Consider the following 21,702-nt stretch of genomic DNA (forward strand, 5'->3'; position numbering starts at 1 on the left):
TACCCGGCCTTGGCAGAAGATGAAACGAGAAGGAGGCTGCAGAGAAGGAGGGGTGACAGAGAGAGCACTCGCATGCAGCTTTGACATGTATAAAAATAACATGAAATGTCCAGTCTTTTTTTATAACATTGTTACAAATTGCTGTATTTGCATAATTGGTAAAAATCGCTGCCTCTCAGTTGCATTCGTGCTTGCAGGTAACCATTAAAACCCATGAGTGAAAGTGGCTTCAGACTCATGGGTATATTGTGGGGGGATTTAAGGTGAGCTCTGATTTAAAACAGTAATGGACTTGGTGGACATAACGCAGGAACTCGAGTTTAGGTGTGAATGCTGCCGTTGTCCTGCAGCCACAGCTTCAGTGTTTATTCTGAAGAAATCCAGAGAGCAGCTTCAGCCAGGGATGACCTCATGGTTTAACTGCTAAACACACACACACACACACACACACACACACACTTACGCACACACACTGACAGACAGCTGTGTGTGCAGTTATGTTTTGCGGATGCTTCAGTGACTCATTCCACTTGAAAAAGCTGCAGAAATGCCTTTAAAATACGAGTCTGTTTGTCCGCCTCCTGCTTTTTTACAACCGCTTTAGCACAACTTATACATTAATCAAATGGCACAGTTAAAAAGAAATGTTGAGAAAGAGCGTCCACGTGGATGTGCGTTCTTTGTGCATTTATCTCTATAAGCTATTTGCTTGGCTCTCAGCCCCAAAATGTCCCACACTGCTGCACCCCGGCCGCCATTTTGTGTCAGATGGGAAGCTGACTAATTGAATTACAAAGCATCCATTTGTGTGTGTGTGTATGTGTGTGTGTATTGCTGTGTATGAGTGTTTGTGTACATGGATGCATGTGTTGTTTGTCCAGATCCTCTTGTCCAAAAAGGGACTTTGTTTGACATAAAACTAAACCTTCCACACAAATAGCATGCACAGTATATACATAGCTTACACAAATGTAGCTTATACAGCTCAGTTCTGTTTAAAAGTCCACATTTAAACTCACTTAAATGATAAATATTTAAAGGAAACGTAACACTCTAACAGCTTCAATTGAGTTTTTGACTAATTTGGTTACTCAGCCTCGTAGATGCTAGCTGCTAAAAGGCTGGGGGTTGGGCTTGTTTTTGACTTAGAGCACAGGGTGGTAACAGCAGTGTAATTGCTAGCATAGTCTTGCTATAACTATGTTTTTAACATGTTTTGCTAATGTTACCCTGGCTTTTGTCCCATTTCCCATAAGCTACTGAATAGCTACTACTGTATAGCCTTTCTTAAATTATACTGCTCTGTCTCAGATGTTCAATTGCAAATCTTTCAATCTAATGATAAGCCTATGTTGTCTTAGCTTATAATGGTTGGTTCACATCTTATGCTAAAGTCATGTCATTTTGTAATTTCCATAGTTACAGTCTTGGCAAAAAGAAAGCACATGCTCTTGAAGTTCCAATGTTCTTTAAGATAAAAAATAATAATCTGGTCCTTAGGAGATCTTAAAATGAGGTCAATACAACCTCATATGAACTCGAAAACATGTCATATTAATTATTAATTATTGCCTTATAATAAACTTTAATAGGAATAAAGAGGATAAATAGCAGTTAGGTGCTGTTGGGCAAATGCACTAATGCAAGGAGGACCTAGACCTCAGAGGGAAGAGTTATAAGAGAATTTCCGAACAATTTGAAGGCCGTCATTCTATAGTGACAAAGATTCTTCACAAGTGGAAAACATTAAAGACGGTTACCAGTGTTCCCACCAGTAGACATGCCAGCAAACTCACTCCAAGGTCAAAACATGAAATGCTCAAAGAAACTGCAAAAAAGCCAAGAGTTCAGACTCTACACGCTTCAGTTAGTATTTTAAATATTAATGTTTGTGAGAATAGATTTAGGAAAAGACTGAACATGTGTGACTCGTTTGGAACACCTCTTTTCTCTAAAAAGAACATGGCAGCACAGTTTAAGTTTGCAAACATGCATCTGAACAAACCACAAGAAAAATGTTCTTTTGACAAATGAGAGCAAATTGGGGCTTTTTGACCAAAATGCACAGCACCATATACAAAGTCTATCAGCACGAATACCTCAAACCATCTGTCATGCATGGCGGTGGAGGGGTGAAGATTTGGGTTTGTTTTCCAGCCACTGGACCTGGGCACTGTTGCATATCAAAGTATTCTAGAGTCAGATGTGAGGTCATCGGTGCAACAGGCCAATGATCCCAAGCACAGCAGCAAATCTACAGCAGAGTGGCTGAAAAAGAAGAGAATCAAGTATCCTGCAATGACCCAGTCATTGCTGGCTACTTGAAGTGAATGCTTCTGCAATCTATTGAATCAAGGGGTCTGCTTTGTTTTTCACATGCTACTTCTCTACTTTGGCTTAATTTTTGTTAAATAAATAATTACACAGTGCACTTGTTTTAACATAATCGTGCTATCTGGAGGTTTATCTTGATCTTGAGCTGTTAGATGTAGAGTTGGGGAAGCCATGAAATAAACTGATGTGCCAAAGCCCCTATCAATACTGCCAGCCCCCAATGACCAACAAACAAGCCTGTCTGAATACACTCCTTGGTATTTGTCAAGTTTTCCACTTAGTTGCTGATCCTTCAATTTCAACTTTGTTGTACTTTAGAGAAAGGATAGCAGTTTTTCTTCCACAACTGCCTCACTGCTTGAAATCTTCCCTGTCAATGAAATGACCTCGGCCAAAGGATGTTTGCTGCCCTTCTGTCCTTGTGAGGACATTTGGCTTTTACAAAAGCCTCCCTCGCTTTCTCATACACACACACACACACACGCACACACACACACACACGCACACACACACACGCACACACACACACACACACACACACAAACACACACACGCGCATGCACACACATACAGGAGTGCCTGCTGCAGATGTGAAGGTTTCCCGGTGCATTCCTGAGCCCAAATATTTGGCTGCAACAACCAGCAGCAGAGAGCGGCACTCTGATTTGCTCCAAGGCTGAGATGGAAATCACATGTTGTCACACACACACTCATTGGCAGACTCACACACATATGCACACACACGCACCAATAATCATTTTAAGTGACAGAACTGCTTTAATTTGTTGATAACGTGTTGAATATTTCTCAGTTGTCCCTCTCACTTGCACCAAACCACCAAACGCAGTCATCATTTTATTGTTTTCTTCATGTTTTTTTTTTTTAATTTAACATTTTTCTGCTTTAAAACTTTTATTAAATACTACAACGTGAAACATGCATCACTTACAGGAACAAGAGAATAATACATTAAAAAAACCACTAACATTGTTTATAACATAAGGATCAGATTCACTAGCAGTGGATTTCTGACAGCAGTGATCCTAAATACTATAATCTTCCATTTTTCCCACCCTTGTTGCTTATCAGTTCTCACATGTTTAGAGCTTCCTTGAATGCACCACCAAGTTGTGTTTGGAGAGCGATGCCTGCTGACAGCTAATTGCTCTGTGATCTTAACATGAAAAGTTGTCAAAAAACAGTTTTCAAGTGGTAAAATGAATTTGTGATCATGAAAAAACAAAACAGAATGTGAGATAATTATGGGCACTTAACACACAGTTGCTGCATTTTGATGACTTTTAAGCTTTAATGTCTCGGGCTGAAATGCCCTGCGCACCGAAAAAGAGATTGTACGAGATTATGAAAACCTCAGCGTGAGAGGTGAAAAATACTATCTGAATCACTTTGAGAGTTTGGTGAAGAAAGAAAAGAACCAGAAATATGGGAGAGGAAAACTTCTGGAAAGAAAGAATGAAGGTCAAGATTTAAAAAAAACAACAAAAAAAGAACAGGCTGTTGGTCCGATGAGAGCGCTGCCTAGAAGAAAGGCTGTGTCTTAGTGATCTGAATATCAGCCTCATAACACACGTGTGAGACACACACACACCCTGTCGTGTGGCGGTAATGCGCGCTGGTGGTGTGGATTAGCTTCATCTCTAATCATTGTTTTCATTCTGACACGGTCTGTGTAAAGTATACCTGAACACAAAGCGCTGAGTGGGTCTTTCTTTCAGCAGCAGGTTGCACTCTTCGCTGGAAGAAATGCTCAGCAGGAGGACAGCAGGTTTCACACCGAGTCACACCTCGGAAACTGGTCTCAGGTTTGATTGGTGAACAAGCCGCAAGTTATCCTAATTCCCATTAAAGTCATTGAAAACTAGCTGTAGGCAAGTATCCCAGCATGGTTTTACTGCATATGATTACTGCATATGTGCCAGAACGAGAAAAACTCTCCACAGTATTTGGCTCCAAATCTAAAATGTAATACTTAAAAGATTTTCTCAAAAGGAGCATTTCAATCCACCTTTCTATTTCTATCCAGACATGCCTGTAGACGTTATATGAATCAAAGTGTTGTCTTTGCAAGAATCCTTTAGGAATTTATATATTAAATTACAGCTGTTCAGAATATATTGTGTGTTTGTCTCCCAAAAATCTTGAATTGGAATCTATGGCAGATTTACAAACAGCAAAGATAACAGAAGTAAAGCTTTTCAAAACTAATTTGTGGACGAACTTTAATTTGTTTAAATCAAATTTTACTGGTGATCCTAAAAATGCCTCGCTCTTATCATCTACAGTTCCAGCAGAAAATGCTTTGTGACATATCTACAGGGAACATTTAAATGTAAAAAATACAAAAGTAATGTCCACTTAAAACTCTTTTACATATGCAAAGCATGCTGTCTTTGCTCACCTTAAGAATACAGCTGATTAAATAGTTGCACTGATAAATCCTTGGTGTTTTAACAGAAAAAAAGTAGTTTGCACTCATGCTAACAGCTGGTGCTGTAGGCAAAATGCAGATGTCAGCAAGCTAACACAAGTTCTGACGAGGCTGACTGTGCCCGGACCAAATCTGACTGAGGCGTCTTCTTGTTTAAAGAGACTTTTTTCTGCCCGCCGTTTCCAAATAATGGGCAGGAAATTAAAAACAAGAGGAAACTGTTGGGTACTCTTACTATGTAAAGTGCTCGGAGAAGACTATTGTTATCTTTTGTGGATAAATAAATTGATTGTTCCAGACTAAATTGAGCTGTTCCAGAAGTAAGGCAAGCTTATTTAATTCCCTCTTATATTTTTAGCATTTCTAATAGCCAAACTTAAAGCTTCGGGGAAAAAAAGCATGCTGTGGATGTAAATAAAAGTAAAGTAATGTGTTCAGAAAATATCCAAAGCTAATGAGCACTCTTTTCTACAACCCTCACATAACTCTGACATTTAACCTCACTAGCTAAATGTTAGAAATTAATGGAAGAGTGGAGTTCAAGAATGGGTGAAGGTGCTGTGGTTAGCCCAGAGATGTCTCAGAGATGCAATATACTGGAGAGAGATTGAAAACTTTAGTCTAAAGTTCAAAGAATGAATGAACTATGCTGCCATCTGGTCTTTAAGTCTGACGTCATTAGCCGTTTTCGGGTCCAAACTCTGCTCCAGGTCCCAAAGTCAAGCAAACATCTTTAATAAAATAATCAGTGTGGCTGCTCTACCAGGTGTAACAATTAAGTTTAACATCCAGGCATCCATGAAAACGGGATTTATGAAATTTAACGGAGTTAGAAGTTAGCAGGGAGTTAGCTCGCTAGTTTCCATCTAAACATAATATACCATGTTCTGAAAAAATTTAAACGTACAGCTCTGCTATCACTTTCAACATAAATGAAGACAGAAAACTAAACAGGAGTGATGTTTATAGGGTTGCTGAAGTTGGGCTAACTGGTATATAATAATGTGCTACGTGGTGGTTAGCTACACAGCTATGGTTAGCATAACATAAACACAGTGAAGCTGGGGGATGAACGCTAACTTTTTTCCACACGCTAATGGTTGCAATCGCATGGCAGGATGCTGTAAACGGACCAAACTTGAGTCAGAAGAACAACTGAGATAATCCGTCTGCAATATGAGGTTAGTTATTAATTTACTGCTGCATGGGCTGGGCTGTAGTTACATCGTAAGGTTTTAAAAACTGAGCTTTAAAATAAACAGTGGTAATAAAAACCGAGAGAGGCCGACAGTGATCACTGCCCCTTTTTTAGGGACTTGTTCAGATTAAATAGAACAAGATACAAAACATTAAAACATGTTAAAAACACAACAGCCTTAATAAACACAAAGTAGTTTGGACCCGGAAGCAGGGTTCATATGTCATCACTTAGAGACTGGATGGTTGTAGTTTCTTCAACCGAGCTTTATTTTGAAAAGAAGGAATTTGAAAGGAGTGTCAAAATGTAGGAAATATTAAAAGGCCTGCACCATATTTCATAGTAATCGAACTAATAGTTGAAAATTCAGTAGAAGCACATCACCAGAAGACCAAAACAAGTTCTTAAATTTCAGCTTCAGGGAGTGATAACTTTCAGGGAATGTGCCGCCTGTTTGAGTCATATTAAGTGGTAATCAGCTGAGCTGGTGATGCCCTACATTCTTTGATTGATGAGCAGATGAATGGCAGTCGTACTCTGAGGTTAAGGTAGTGATGAGACAGCAGATTGGGATTTAAACAAGAAATTAGGTAATGCTAGCTTAGCATGTGTCAGAAGTCAGAGTTGTAGATGCTGAGTGAAACAGATCACCTTTATCTCGCTCTGGACTCCATGACTATTATATGGACTTCAATACAGCACTTGGTCAAAGCAATTACATTAAATCACTTTAAATGTCTCACTATGGTTAAGAAGTTCCATACTGTTCTTCCTGCAGAGGTACCTGAAATAGCAAATTTTTAAAAATACATAATTTATCAAAAGTCAGTGTGGACTTCTTAAAAATACGCCAACTACGGTGATGACACAAAGCTCATCTTAAATCAACAAGTTATCCCCCTCCTCCTTTCCCAGATCTTCCTTGATCCACAAACTGCGGGAAGTTAAAGTTGGAAGTTTCTCCCCCCCACCCTTTTTTTTTCTCGCTAACCCCCCACTGAAGAGCTTCCCTCCAATTTGTTGAATTTCTCAAAATGTTCCGTTTGTTAGGCTGAAAAGAAAATCACAGAAAAATCACCATAAGGGCTGCTTTGCATTTTTAATTAAGAAACTAACATATGAATATATTTGCATATTATTGAGTTGCAGATTAAATCATGCATACATAATTAGCGTGCAGCAGCGCTCGCTCGTTCCTCTCTTTCTCTCTCTCTCTCTCCCTCTCTCTCCCCCTCTCTCTCTCTCTGTGCACTGTGCTTACTGCTTTTTTGGCAAGCTGTGGTTCTGATGGATGCCAGACACACACACACACACCTACCTTGTTCAGACTCTCAAACACACACACCCTCTCCAAACACTTTTGGGACTCTGTTTCTCTGCAACTCTCTCTCTCAGTTTGTATTTGGGAGGAAAATTAGCTTCTGATTTTCTCCGTCAGAATTGAGGCCACGTCAGGTTTTTGATCCTGATTACACCAGAGAGAACTCCTTCTTTCTCTCTTTCTTTTGTCACAGAGCCTATTTAAAAACATCCGTATAGCTTGGTTGCTGTTGTGATTTAGAATGTCACATGATTTATTTTTATTTAAAGATGTAAGTCTAATCTGAAAACCCCTTAATTATCATGTGAACCATGCTGGGCAAAAATATATGAAGTTTTTAATCACTGGATGTAAAAAGTTATGAAAAAGACAACTTTACCAAATGCTGAAAAAGCTAAATGTGTGTGCTGTTACTATATTTGTAACACAACTACATTAAAGCTCCTGTTAAAACAGCTCCTCTGGGTTTCAGTCAAGCTGAAACAGAAGATGAGACTTAATGACTTCAGAAGCAGCTAGGCTACAGTTTAGAAGGATTTAGTGATCATCGGGACCTGGCTTCACCCTTACTGATGCATGCAGCAGCAGCACTCCAGAAGTCTTACTCTAACTAAATCCAGCTGATCGCCAAATGTAGCTTCCAGTGGATAACGTTAGCAAGCCAAGTATGAAGACACCATTTGTCCAGTATATAGGGGGAATTTGGAGCTACCAGGAGGTGGCTAGCCACTTTCCAGTGGTTTAGCTTTAATCTGTTGCAGTGATGTACAGCTGGACTCCAGGACTGTCTGACATCAGTGATGGGTTTGATTTGCAGCAAGCACAGCTGGACTGGCTGTGGGAAGAGATGAAACAGGCCTGAAACTTCATTAGTTTCATTAGTTTATATGTCATTTAAAATATAGAGGTAGGGGACTGTGAGCAGGTTCTCAGGTTTCAGTGTGTCAGAGATTCACTTGTTAGCGAGGCTCTGACATTACTCGCTGTCATAAAAGAACTCTTTGAGACTCAGTAATTTCCACAAATGCACTGATTTTGTGAAACCAGAGGAGCTAAAATACTCAAAATTCATTCCTTTACATGTTGAGCTTTCTAATATATATACATTTTTTAATATATTTGTATATAATATATTTGAAGCTTTTAACCATTAGTGATTTTCCGTAGTGCATCTTTTGCCCTCCCTTCCCTCACCTGCAACTGGAGCCTGGTTCTATTGGAGATTTTTTCCCGTTAAAGGGAGTTTGTCTTTCCCACTGTCACCAAGTGCTTGTTCATAGGGGATTGTCTGATTTTGGGGGGTTTTCTCTATTATTGTAGATCATCTTGAGGCGACTGTTGTTGTGATTTGGTGCTATATAAAAAATTAAAATAGAGTTGAGTTGAATAAAATTTAATTTGTCATCATAATGAGGCAGTTTTTAAATGTCAGTAAGCCAGGTATGTGGCTATACTTGAGCCCTATTTATTTTCACTAATTTAATGAATCTGCAGTATGAAAAGGGGGAATATTTCATGTACTGTTGCAATGACTCAAATATCAGTCACTGTTTGAGTCACTGCACTGGACACATCACTGGACTGTTTGAGTTCTTCATTGCAATCTAATGATCCCCTCTGTTAAATAAAATCATGTGCATCTTGACAGAAAAATTATAACACAGGCAAGTGTGGCCATTGTTGCCGAACTGCCGTTGCACTGTTGCTTCAGCTGTGATCTGATGGATATTTGCAAATATGGAAGCTTGTTGGTTGATGTGATAGATTTCACTGAACCACTAAGAACTCTAAGGCTAGCTTAACTTTGCTTTGTTGTCCAGCAAGGGTTGGGCGTCACTTTGTACATTCATGTCACCTTATTCCACTCTGTTTACCAGTAGTGAACACAGCATTACAGTACAGTATGCTCCTCTCTTGTATATGTGTGTGTGTCTGTGCGTTGCTTGTAGGGGATGCACCAATCCCATATTTGGATTAAATCTTGTAAGATCCTAAATCAGAAAGCTAGATCCGACATTGGCAACGAAGACCTGTTTAGATTGATTATATGTTGTTCTTATGTTAACTGTATATACGTTATATATATATGTTAATTGCTAAGGATGGGATGGAGGAAGCTAACAGAAAAGGATCAGCAGTCTTTCATACCTGCAACACTGACAGCTTTTCTTTGTATGGTTTCAAAAGATTTTGACTGAATTGACATGAAGGGACAGAAAAGCTACGAGTTTCCAAGTTTATATTCTTGGGTGCATTTTTTATTTGTTCTTTTATATTTAGTTTAACAAAGTTAGGAAAGCAATGATTAAACCTGATGTAGCTTTATGCATGAAAGAATGATTCTCAGTGTCATCCGCTTAATTTAACAGTCATAGCAGCTCAGTCCCTGGTATCACCTGAAATCCCGTGCCAAGATTTTGATATCATTGCATCTGTGTGTGTGTGTGTGTGTGCGTGTGTGTGAGCCACCCGCTCTCAACTCTTCAATCCTGTCGATAACTTTATTGTTTGTAAAATCCAACCTGCAGCATGAAAAGGCTCAAATCAAAGGCTTGCAGTAGGAGGTGGCTGTATGAGGAGAACAAAGTGCACCGTGCTGAGTGTGTGTGTGTCTGTGTGTGTGTGTGTGTGTGTGTGTGTGTGTGTGTGTTTAAGAGAGAGAGTGAGTATATAAACCTTTAGCAATTGCTGCACCATGTGAGGAAGAGAGAGAGAAAATCAAAGGAAAAAAGAAACAAGGATGAAAGTGAAGAAAGAAAAAAGGAACATAAAAAACTTAAGAAAATTAAAGCCAGAAAAAAATGGATAACAGGAAGTAATGTAAGAAACGGAGGAAAACCGGAGGAAACAAGAAAATTCAGGAGACAAAAACAGAGACGTCTAGAGAGGGCGAGAGACAAAGGATGAGACAGAGAGAGAGAGATTGACAACTGGGGGGGTCGCAATTTGAAGGAAAATCCTACCAGCGTGAAATCAGGATGAAATGTGAGATTATAATTCAGTCAGGGATTAACTGTCATCTCACCAGCAAAGAGGCGGGAGGAGGCGAGGAGGAGGAGAACGAAGGAGAAAGATAGGAATAACGGGAAAACAAAAAAGGAAAACTGGAGGAGAGAGGAAATGTACAAACACGCAGTAACATTAAATAGTGATCATTTTAAAAAAATGACACTGACAGCATACACCCATACACCCTGACCTCTCTAGATCACCCCACATCTTTTTTTAGCCCCACTGCCCACTAGAAGGGGCTGTCACAATTAAATGCAGATGGACGATCGCTAAGAAATTTATTCTTTTTAATTAATGATTTTTCAAAAAATCTACTGCTCAGCTGTGTTATTGTTAAGAAATTTTATCCTCTCTGTTTTTTTTGTATCGAGCTTAAGTTAAACAATTATATGACACTATCAGACTGCTGAGAAACACTGTGAGTGTATGAGATTGACTCTATATTTTATGATTTACAGAAGATGATTCATTTGTGGGACTTTGACCCCAATGAATGAGGTTTGTTTCCCATAGACTACAGGTGTCGAACTCCAGGCCTCGAGGGCCGGTGTCCTGCAGGTTTTAGATGTGTCCTTGATCCAACGCAGCTGATTTAAATGGCTAAATTACCTCCTCAACATATCTTAAATGTCTCCAGAGGCCTGGTAATGAACTAATCATTTGATTCAGGTGTGTTGAAACAGGGTGATATCTAAAACCTGCAGGACACCGGCCCTCGAGGCCTGGAGTTCGACACCCCTGCCATAGACCTTGACTTGTTTTAATTTATGACTTTGTTTTAGCTAAATTTATTGGATAGAAGAAGGGGAAACAGGAAAGAAAGCTTAGTGCAATCATAATATTACAGTGTATAATAAAACAACAGTACATGAACCCAACTGGTTCTTGGTCCCCATTCCAAAAACCCTATGAGTGCCCCTGGACATGAGCACTGTTTTTTCACACACACCCAGTATCCTGCAGTGGATTGGCAGGTCTGGTATATGCTTTGATGAGATTTTACATGAATAAATTCTCACAATCACCAAAGGTTTCACAATAAGGGCTACTGACCTATTAGTAGGTTCAGTTTTCCTTGTCTGAAGCATAATTACAGCATGATAACAACTGATACTGACCAATTACTGTGCTGATAACATTTGAAGGAGGTGGTTTTTTGTTTTGTTTCTCCCTTTCTCTCCCATCTCTCTCACTCCTCCTGTTTTACCTCCTTGTTGCTCCTCTTCTGCTTTTTTCATCCTCCATTATCTCCTTTCTTCTTCACCTGCTCTCTTTTTTCTGTACTCTTCCTTTTCCTTTGCCCCTTTCCGTTTGCTTCTCCACCCTCCTCCCTTCTCTTTGCTTTCCTCTCCTTTACCCCTTCTTTTCTTTCAATCCCTCCTTCTTCTACCTCCCACTCGTCCTCCACTCCATCTTCCCTTTTCATCCTTCTTCATCTCTTGCAGGTTTGTTGACCAAGCAAGCGTCAGACAAAATTAAAAATGCTGCCTCTGCTTCTTTCCCCTGAACCGGGTCACTCTTTTTTGGGTTATATATATATTTTTTTTTTTTTTTTTTTACCCCCTCCCTGCATCCCTCATCCTTCCTTTCCTCCCTCCCTTCCTCCATCCCTCCATCTCTCCCTTCATTTCCCATGCAGTCTGGTTGGGTACAATGCTGGGAGCCAGCCAGCGCTGCAGACAGATGGTCCACTTATTAGATGTGCATCAGCCCTCCCTCCCCTTCCTGCAGCTCGCTTTTTAATCAAATTAAAGCTGAAAGAAGAGGAGAGAGGGAGTGGGAGAGCGAGGTAGAGTGAGAGTGGATGAAACAGGAGGAGAGAGAGAGTTTGGGCGGTCTCTTCCCATGTTTTGGAGTCTATTATTTGTTTGAATAGGATGGATGATGACGATGTTAATATGAAATTTGGAAGACTGAATCACTGTCTGTCCTACGGTTTTGTTGACTGCCTGTAAGCCCCAGTACCCCCACCTTTCCCCCGTGCCTCCACCTCCCGTTGCTCTCTCTTTATTTCTGTTTTTTTTTTTTTTTAAGGCCCACTCCACCAGTTTTACACATGAAGATCAGTTTACTTGTCAGCATTCGGGCTGCTCAGGCTGTGAAAACAGTTGTCCACTGTCATCTCTGGCTCTGGAGGCACTTTGTCAAGTATGGCTAAATAACTGGTGATGTCATAGCTATGTCATTGGGGTTACCTCGACCTGGGCTTGGAAACCATAACGTCTCTTGGGATGAACCAGCGTGGGAATTTTTCACACTGATGAAAAAGTTGCATTATGAGAAATAAGAAATGTAGGAGCCAGTGTTTTTGGACCTTGTCCATCATATCTTGTGTTCTGGTTGTTTAGATTTTGACTTTCCCTTATTAATGTTCCAACTTTCCGGAATCATCAGTGTCCTTGTAGATGGGTGGCAAACAAACCTGCATGTTAGTCAGACTTATTTGGAAGAGAAATATCTCGTTAATCTTCGTACCCCTCCTGGTGCAAACGGATTCGGGGTTTGTGAAAGCTTATCAAAACAACGTGATTTAAAGCAACCTGAAACATCACAATCCTTCACGCTCGCCGTTGTGGCAAATCCGGGGGAGTCTGGATGTGACATAAACCTTGAATGTCAATCAGACTTACAGTGGTATCACAAAGTTTACCTTTAATTTTCCGGATCCCATCTGACAAGTTTGAATGAAACTTTGTGATCTTGTTGCAAATAAACACAGAAATATTTGTTTGAACACAACTAGAATTAAAAAAAAAAAATCCACTTTAAACAATCGCAGCCAGTTGTCTATATTATAAGTAACACTGTGTGCCAGAAAAAAAATGCACACAATTCATTAAGATGAGCAACTTTTAGGTGTTTGTGGCTCCCCCTGTAGGAGCAGTAGAAGCAGAGACTGGACGCTGTTTCATTACAGTCCACCATTTTAGACTTAAAACTCAACATAAAAGCCAATCTATTTTAACTGCGCTCATTATATATCTTGGTATTCTCTCCATCTGCATCGATGTAGTATCATGACGGGGAAAAAAAAGAGAATAATAACAAATGCAATATGTTGGATTGGCTGCTAGCGTACTGCCACACTGAGCCTCCTGTCAATCAGACAACTGATGAGTGGGTTAACGATTTATGATGGGAGCAGGTTACCAAAGCAACCTAAACGTGCTCTTTATGTGGAAAAAAGGGGTAAAAAAAAAAACAATATATAGTCAGGCAGCTACAAAGGAGGACCAAAGAAAGCTTTTATTCTATGTGTGCTATAAGAAAATTTTATGTTGAATATATATACAGAGGAGTAAACATTGTTATATCAGCCTATAAATGAGATAAGATACACAAAAGCTGTAGAAGTGTGTAGAGGAAATAAGTGGGTAGGAGCAGAAATAGGAGGAAAAGGTAAGAGAGGTAAGGAGAAAGGGTAGGCTAGGAGGAAATATGGGAAAAGGTAGGAAAATAAATAGGAGAAGGGTGAAAGAGTGAAGAATAGGGGAAAAGATCAAGAGAAGACAAGCGTATAAAAAGGGAAAATTAGGAAATGAAAGGGAGACAATGGAGGAGATGACAAGAAAAATAAGGGTGGAAAAGAAGAAAGAAGGGTAGGAGAGGAGGAAATACCAGAGAAGAAAGTGAGAGGAAGAGGAATATAGGAGACAGGTGGAGGAAAAAAGTTGGGTAGAGGAAACCAAGAGAGTAGGAGAGGGGCAGAGTATAAGGGGAAGAAGGGAGGAGACAAAGAGGAGTAAATAAAAAAGTAGGAAATGAGAAATGACGAAATTAAAAGAAGGAGATGACAAGAAAACCAAGGCGTTGGAGAAAAGGAGAGAGAAACAGAAGGAAAAATACAGAATTGTCACGAGAGGAAAGATAGGAATATAAAAGAAATAGGAAAGGAGGAAACAGAAAAAGAGGAAATAAACGGGAGTAAGAAAACCAAGGGGAGAGGAAGAAAAGAAAGGGGTTGGGAAAGAAGAAAATGAAGGAAGAAAGAGGATAAAAGGAAGAGAAAAACATGAGAAAAGTAAATAGGAAATGAGGGTAAAAGAATAAGGAGAAGGAAAAAGGAGACAAGTGTGCAAGGGAAGAAGAAAGCTAAATAAACTGAAAATTAGAAAGTGAGAGGAAAGGAGGAAGAAAGCAGGGGATGAGGAAACGGGATAAAGGCCTTAATAAAGAAAAAGAAAAGAAGATGAAAAAATAAAAAATAAAATGGGAGGACATGAGACAGAAGGGTGGACCATCCGAAGGAAATATAATGGCAAAGGAGACAAGGAAGAGGAAACCAGACAGTAATTTAAAGGAGAAGGGAGAGAATAAGGCCTAAGTAGGAGCCAGAGACAGAAGGAGATGACAAGGAGAAAAGGCAGCGAGGTAACGATGTAGGAAGCAAGGAGAGGAGAAGGGCAAGAGATTAAAGGAAGTACGAAAATAAGGGGCAAATAAAAGAAAGGAATGATGAGAAGGGAGGGAAAGGGGGAGTGACGAGGAGGAGTGTGTTGAAAGAAGCGCGCGGTCTGGATGCGATGGAAAAAGTGAATATTCGGTTCAGTTCAAAGGCACGCGGCGAGCTGAAGCTGCGCGAGGGAGGAGGGGAGGAAGGAGGGAGGGGAGGAGGGAGAGGGAAGGATGGCTTCCAGATTTAGTGTGGAAAGTTAAAAGAGTGTCTGCGACCGCGCGCGTGTCCGCGAGGGTCAGTGCGCGCTTATACGCCACATTTCAACCTCGCTCTCGATTTCTCTTTTCTTTCCCCCGTACATTTTCCGTGCGCGCGCTTTATACGTGTGCGCGTGTGAGGGAGAGGGAGAAGGGGAGGGGCACTTCTCTACCTCCCTATCTCTCTCTCTCTCGCTCTCTCTCTCTGCCTACTTTGCATATTCCGCGTGCCTCGGCTTGGCCATATGGGAAAATGCAACTGAAGGAATTGTCGGCGGGGAAAAAAACGCGCAGGCAGGAACACGCGAGCAGGAGCGGCGAGAGTTTGAGATCATAACAAGCCCAGAAAAAGTTCACGTAGGAGAAGAAGAAGAAGCAAACAGGAGAAAGGTGGAGAAGACGAAACGAGCAGGGGCGGGGGGAGCTTAGGCTAAAAGAAACAGCAACAACATAAAAAAACAAAAACAGAGAGGCACGCGGAAACAGAGAGAGAGCGCGAGGAAAGGGAGAAATAAAAGAGTTTCTTCTTCTTCTTCTTTCTGTGGAGGAGAGGAACGATGTATTGTGCGTACACCATCCCCGGGATGACAGGCAGCTCACTCATGTACTACTACAACGGCAAAGCGGTAAGACAGACCCCCTCCATCAGTTCTCTTTTTTATTATTATCATTATTCCCCCCTGTCTCCCGCGAGGGTTTGGGAGTCAGACGTGGAAACAGTCCGCGCGCGTGTGTGTGAGTGTGTGTGTGTGAAAGAGAGAGAGAGAGAGAAGGAGGTGCAGAGAGAGAGGAGGTGTGAAGGTGAAGAGCGTCGCTTTTTTTTACGCAGTAACTTAGCACAGTCGATCCGTTTGAAGCGTGAGCTGACTGTAAGCTCACTGTGTCCGAGTGCCGGGCTTTATTTTGGGGGAATCAGACAGCGGTGGGTGCTGTTCATCCCCAGAAATGAGAAGAAAAATAAATAAAACAGTGTGTGTGAGTGTGTTTAGCGGTGAAGGTGACAGCTGTGTGTGGTGCCGTGGAGTGTTTCAGCCAGACTCTTCTAAAAAGTGTGTGTATGTGTCAGAAAACTAATATTAAAAATACAAACGGGCGCTTTAAAAGTCAGCTTGAAATAATCCGCCATGCAGCTTTTTGCCCCCCTTTTTTTAATGAAACAAAATAAGAGCGTCATTACTGAATTGAACTGATGTTTTTGTCGCTGTCAGGCGGAGTGACACACTTGTGGTTTTTGGGGTTTGTTTGGTTGCGTGTGTGTGTGTGTGTGTGTGCCATTCAGGAAGCTTTTCTAATTCAGTTCCCAAACTGCTTAAAAGTGCCGCTTTTATTTGTCAAAACGTGGCCTCTCTGTGAACACACTCACAACCAAGAAAAATACATTTAAAGGAAACCTGAAATGAATTCTCCTGAATTTAATTTAACATAAAAAAATCTGTTATCTCCTGGTTTTCATTAAAATAAAATAATTGAAATGGATCAAAAATTAAGGTTTACCTAGCTGGATTTATCTGTGAGTTTTTATTTAAAAGTGTAATACATGTAAAAATACTAATAGTGGCTTTCTGTCTAAAATGAAAGCCAAACCACCTCCGTGAGAGCCTGTTTGACCTCTCATGAACCTGTCTGTCTCCCAATAACCCCTCACCTGTAAAACACTAGTAACAGGGTGACATGATTTAGAGAGGTGTGGTGGTGTAAAGAGAAGTGAAGGTGAATGAATTTCACAAGTTTTCTCTTGTTTAAAAAAAAGGCAGGAATGTGTGCAAGCTGCAGGTGCAAATGAAGACGGACGACTGGGATTTCCTACAGATCCACCTGTCAGCGAAGTGTCTGTCTCAGTCTAACTGCTGCTTTAGATCAAAGAAGAAGAAAATGAAGAAAAAGCCTTTAAAAAGAAATCTGTGATCATCATTTTATGTTTTTTTTTTAAATCATATTAGATGTGATGCATTTTTTAAAAATTCAGTAGGTGTGATCTTGGCTTTATAAGAATATGATTTCTCTGAATATGTCCCCAAAAATTACATTTATTGCAAAACAGGAAGATTTTTAATAATTGCTTTTTTAGTGTAAATAATTTGTTTTTTTGGTTGCGAAAAATTCAATTAAAGGTGTATTTTTTTATTTTTAATGTAATTTGCAAGACCTTTGTTATCGTCACATTTTATTAATTCACATAGGTTAATTCAAATTTTGAGTTTAATACATCTTTTGGTTTTAAATATTTGTTGTTTAGGTGCAAAAAAGAAACAGAAAATCCATCCTTTAAAATGTGAGATCGCTGTCATTTCTGCTGAGTTGCTTTCAAATAGAGCTTCTGTTGTTTGAACAGACCCTCACCAACAGTCGCTCTCTGTCTTCTCGGCGCCTGTTGGGTCTCCGGCCTTCATCTGGCCGCCGGCCGCATCGGCCCCGCACGCTGTCAACCATTGACTGCGTGCCGTTTTGTACCTGCTCTCTCGCTGTAGCTCAGGGCCTTCTTTGTATCTCTTCAGTTCGGCAATGCCACAGGCCCGGCATGGCACCGCCGCTTTGTTTGGCGGCTGGCTGCTGGATGGCACATTGTGCCGATGGTCTTGATCCGGTGCCAAGCTGCTTTCTGTCTTCACTTTAACCCCCCTGTCTCTCTCTCGCTCTGTCTCTCTGTGTCTGTGTCACAGCTTGTTTGCACCCCCTGTCCGCTGGCATAAAGAGAAAACACACAAACAAGGCGATCGGTGCAAAAAAAAAAAAAAGAAAATCATGTTTTTTGGGGTCCAGGTTTGGTGATCATGTGGTTGTAAGGGAGCACAGGCAAGCCGGTGTGTTACGGAGGTGGAAAAGTGGAGCGGGAAGGGGGGAAAACTGGGGCAGGCTGGTTGGGGTTTGAGCGAAGAGGCAGAAAACGCTCGGACAGATCTGCAGCAGCGGCGAGCCTCAGCCCGGCGAGACCATACAGTGCAGGGGCTGAATCAGGGCTTTGGTTTAGGGGGAGAGAGGGTGCGTGTATGTGTGGGAGGTGGGGAGGAGAGGAGGAGGAGGAGGAGGGTGAGAGCCGAGGCCCGAGCTTCGAAGAGCGGCTGTCGGCTCGCTAACTTAAGCTCCAGCGGCTTAATGAGGTAGCAGAAAGCTCGACTAAAAACAAAAGGCCTCATTTAAAGGCGGCCTGGCCAGCCGGCTATTGTTATGCTAACACAGCATTTGAATATTCAGTAAGTTTTAATTAGGAGTCCTGAAACAGTCTGCCAAAATCCTGCAGTCCGCTCTCAGTGTGCAGCTCCAGGAAACACACACTTTAAGCACTTTAAACTGACAATTCTGCTCGTCTCCGCTTTATTTAGCATTCACAGCTTTTCCGGGACTAAAAGGAATGAATTAGTAAAATGAATTTAGAGTGTTTTTGTGCACACGTGCACACATTTTTCTAAGGCAAAATAATATTTCTCTCTACTCGATTTAAAATAAGGTGAAAACAGGTAAATGTATTTTTCAAATAGATTCCAACTTTTAGTTATATGAAAGAATTTCACAATAAAAAAAGAGAAAGATTTAAAATTCCACAGCAATTTTGCCCCTCTCTATGGAAGAGCTTAACAATTGCAACCAGTCAAGAGGAGGTCAGACATGGCTGCTAAAAATGCCCGTTTTCACAGAGGACATCGATCTCATTTTCTTGCTGAATGTTTCATTCATTTTAAATGTTTCTTTGTAATAAAAATCCAGTTTCATGAATCAAAACCAAAATAATTTTAATGATGGCCATTTAAGGATATTTATAGTTATGCAACATTCATGTTATCGAATCTGCTTTGAAGCACAGATACAGTGTAAAACATCCTCTGTTTTAAAACAAATAAAAAGCATTTCTTACCTTTTTTTCATACATGAACAACATGAGTTTGTGATTGTTCCCTGTGTGTGTGTGTGTGTGTGTGTATATATATATATATATATATATATATATATATATATATATATATATATATATATATATGTGTGTATATGTGTGTGTGTGTCTGTGTACACATGAGGACATAGTGCATAGTAAAAGCAATAGCACTTGTGTGTGTGTGGACATCCTGTGTGCTCAGTAGGCTGGAATTAGAGCGCAGTGTGTTATGCAATTATAACTTTATAAATAGACACATTGTGAGTGTGTGTCTTTGTGTGTGTGTGTGCGGGCCTCTGTCTCCATCTGCTTCAGTAGTTGTGTATGAAGAAGTCACAAAAGCTGATTTTTACTCTGCATGTGTGTGTTCATGTGGCTAAAGTCTCATTTTCCTCTTCCATGTGTGTTTATCGTCAGGATGTTTTCAGTTTCCTTTTTCATTTTTTTTTTACAACGCCTGAAAATTAAATAATAAAAACAGTGTGCATCTGTTTCTTTCACATGTCGTGTGTGCATCTGCTTTTTCCTTTTTAAATCAGCTTTACCTTTCATACACCATCCCTGAACTGTTTTTTTTTTTGCACCACTAATGCATTTGTGCTTAAAAACGTAAAGATGAGAGCGTATGTCGATGTAAGCTCTGGCCTGGGTCATTCAGTTTTTTTTCCAGCGAGTGTGTGTGTGTGTGTGTGTGCGCGCGCACGCTCTCCGGTTGGTTAAAGCCCGCCACACCGTTCAGGCTTAAACTTAATCCTTCTGCATCAGATTATCTGACACTGATGCTGCTGATACACTCACTGATATACAAACCACTGCTGACACACACACACACACACACACACTGCTGTCTTGCATGTATAAAAACTATAAAAATATCTGTTTTTGATTACACGTAAAGTCCCTTAAAAAAGGACAATTCCTTTGGTGATGTGTTTACTGACCTGACTTTATGAAGCCGTGTGCGACGCTTCTGAGCACACCTTTGAAATTGCTGTAATTTTTATGTGTTTGTGTCTCAGTCACACATAAACCGTGTTTATTTATTTAAGTATTTATTATTATTCTGATAATATATCAGCTATCCATCAAAAATATGGCTTTTCTGAGAAAATATGGGAGATTTTACTTCATTGTAAAGATACTATTAAGAAAAAAGTGAAACATGATTTAAAATTTTTATTTTTTTTGTTTAAAAAAGTCTCGTCAGTTGATGACAGTTTTTTGGCTTTTTTTGTTGTTGCATTTTTCTTTTTTTGGGGCACTTTATCACTTTACCCTACATCCACTTTATGTTTTATGGGTGCGTTTCCTAATTCAAATATTTACCGTAGAAAAAGGAGACCTCTTACTCTTTCTCATTTCTGCTCCTCATTACTAATGTAAAGGGAGGGGTAATTAGGTGGTTGTTAATGATGTCATAGTTGTCACATGCTTGAAATATAAATGTCAGATTGGCTGCTGATGCAGTGGTGATAATGAGACTTGTTTAATATGGCATAAAGGTTCATTCTTATATCCTCACTTTGTCTATGTGTGTGTGAAAAGGCTGTGTTTTGGATATTTTTTCAAATGGACTTTTGTACATTCCGGTTCACTTGCTGCAAGTATTAGACTTAGGCGCATATTTACTCTTCCTATCTATGCAGGTTTTTAATGTGTGGTTTCAGGTCAGTGGGGGTTAATGAGCCTCAGTCTGTGTCATGTTAAAAAGTGGCTGTGGGATTTAAATGATGCGTGATGTTATTGGGTTTGAGAGGTTAAAAAAAAGAAATCACGCAGAGTTAAGTTTGTTTTATTATTCCCCCCTTTTTTAAATGGCTTTCTGGCTCTTTGTTTACCTGCAGTGAAACGCAGCATGCAGCCTGTAGAAGGAAGCGAGGCTTGAGCATCAGTAACATGTGACCCTCTCTGAGGCTTGTGCAGGTGTAAATTAACTCACAAAAATGGAGAACTTTTGAAGAGAGATGAGCTCTTATCCACACAGACTTGAACAGACGTGCCTTTATAAGGACCTGGCTTGTGTCACGCTTGAATTCGGCTCTTGTCCAGCTTTAAATGTCTCGGTATTTATTTCGACATTTTCTGCAGGGGGCCTCTCTTGGCTACCGAGAGTAAATCACAGGTGGGATATCGAGGACTTAAGTGTATTATCACATGCTCACATACATTATTGTGCACACTTAATTGGATCAACTACTTATACCAACGCATGCAAAGACTATCAGACTAAATCTGTGCTGTAATTCAAACAAAAACACAAACTCATTCAGTAAATTCAGAATAAACCAGAGCTAGTAATCACATGACTCTTCATCTAATATTTCTCTCATATGCATGCATATTTGACCCTTGTAAAGCATCGCCATGAACTTTCTGATGCGCCTGGATGCAGCTGAAATCCAAATGAGCACATGCTCTGCTGTGTTTCATTGATGGTATGCGGGTTTTGTAATGGAGACTCTGGTCAGTTTTTCTCTCGCTGTCTTTTTAAACCCTTGACTGTAATGTGCAAGGTCGCAGCTGCCAAAATAATGTGCATGCATGTCCACACACGCAAACAGTGAGTCATCAGTGTGTGTGTGTGTGTCCCACATGGGAAGGTGGACTGTAGCAGAGCAGAATCAGTCGGCATTCTTTGGATAGCTGGGAATTTCCACCCCGACCTGTCCATGGGAAGAGAAGCCACATGCTCTCTGAGTTGCAGGTTTGATTCCCGGTGTCTGACTGAGCGGCTGCCAGCGCTATCAAACCTCCGGACATCAAGGTGGTCAGCTGGCAGACGGTAGTTTTCCACACAGGCTGTCAAAGGCCTTTTTAGCTGCGCATACGTTGACTGGCAGCCGTATTTGGAGGTTGAGAGACCTTGG

At 40.5% G+C, this 21,702-nt stretch overlaps 1 protein-coding gene across 6 annotated transcripts in view; it reads left to right on the forward strand.

Moving 5' to 3' along the window:
• The window catches only part of LOC116324929 (transcription factor 4), a 237,011-nt gene that overhangs the window by 137,972 nt on the left and 77,337 nt on the right, over positions 1–21,702 (forward strand). Inside the window, exon 1 of one of the 6 annotated variants that reach the window (XM_039615275.1) lies at positions 14,906–15,593. The exons of the other annotated variants lie outside the window; for them this stretch is intronic. Within the exon in view, the coding sequence (XP_039471209.1) occupies positions 15,525–15,593 (69 nt within the window). The 5' untranslated portion in view covers positions 14,906–15,524. Of the gene's footprint in view, positions 1–14,905; positions 15,594–21,702 lie in introns of those variants that run through there. 6 annotated transcript variants of the gene reach the window in all.

The sequence above is a fragment of the Oreochromis aureus genome, linkage group 7, assembly GCF_013358895.1.
Source record: "Oreochromis aureus strain Israel breed Guangdong linkage group 7, ZZ_aureus, whole genome shotgun sequence".
In the NCBI taxonomy this organism is placed as follows: Eukaryota; Metazoa; Chordata; class Actinopteri; order Cichliformes; family Cichlidae; genus Oreochromis; species Oreochromis aureus.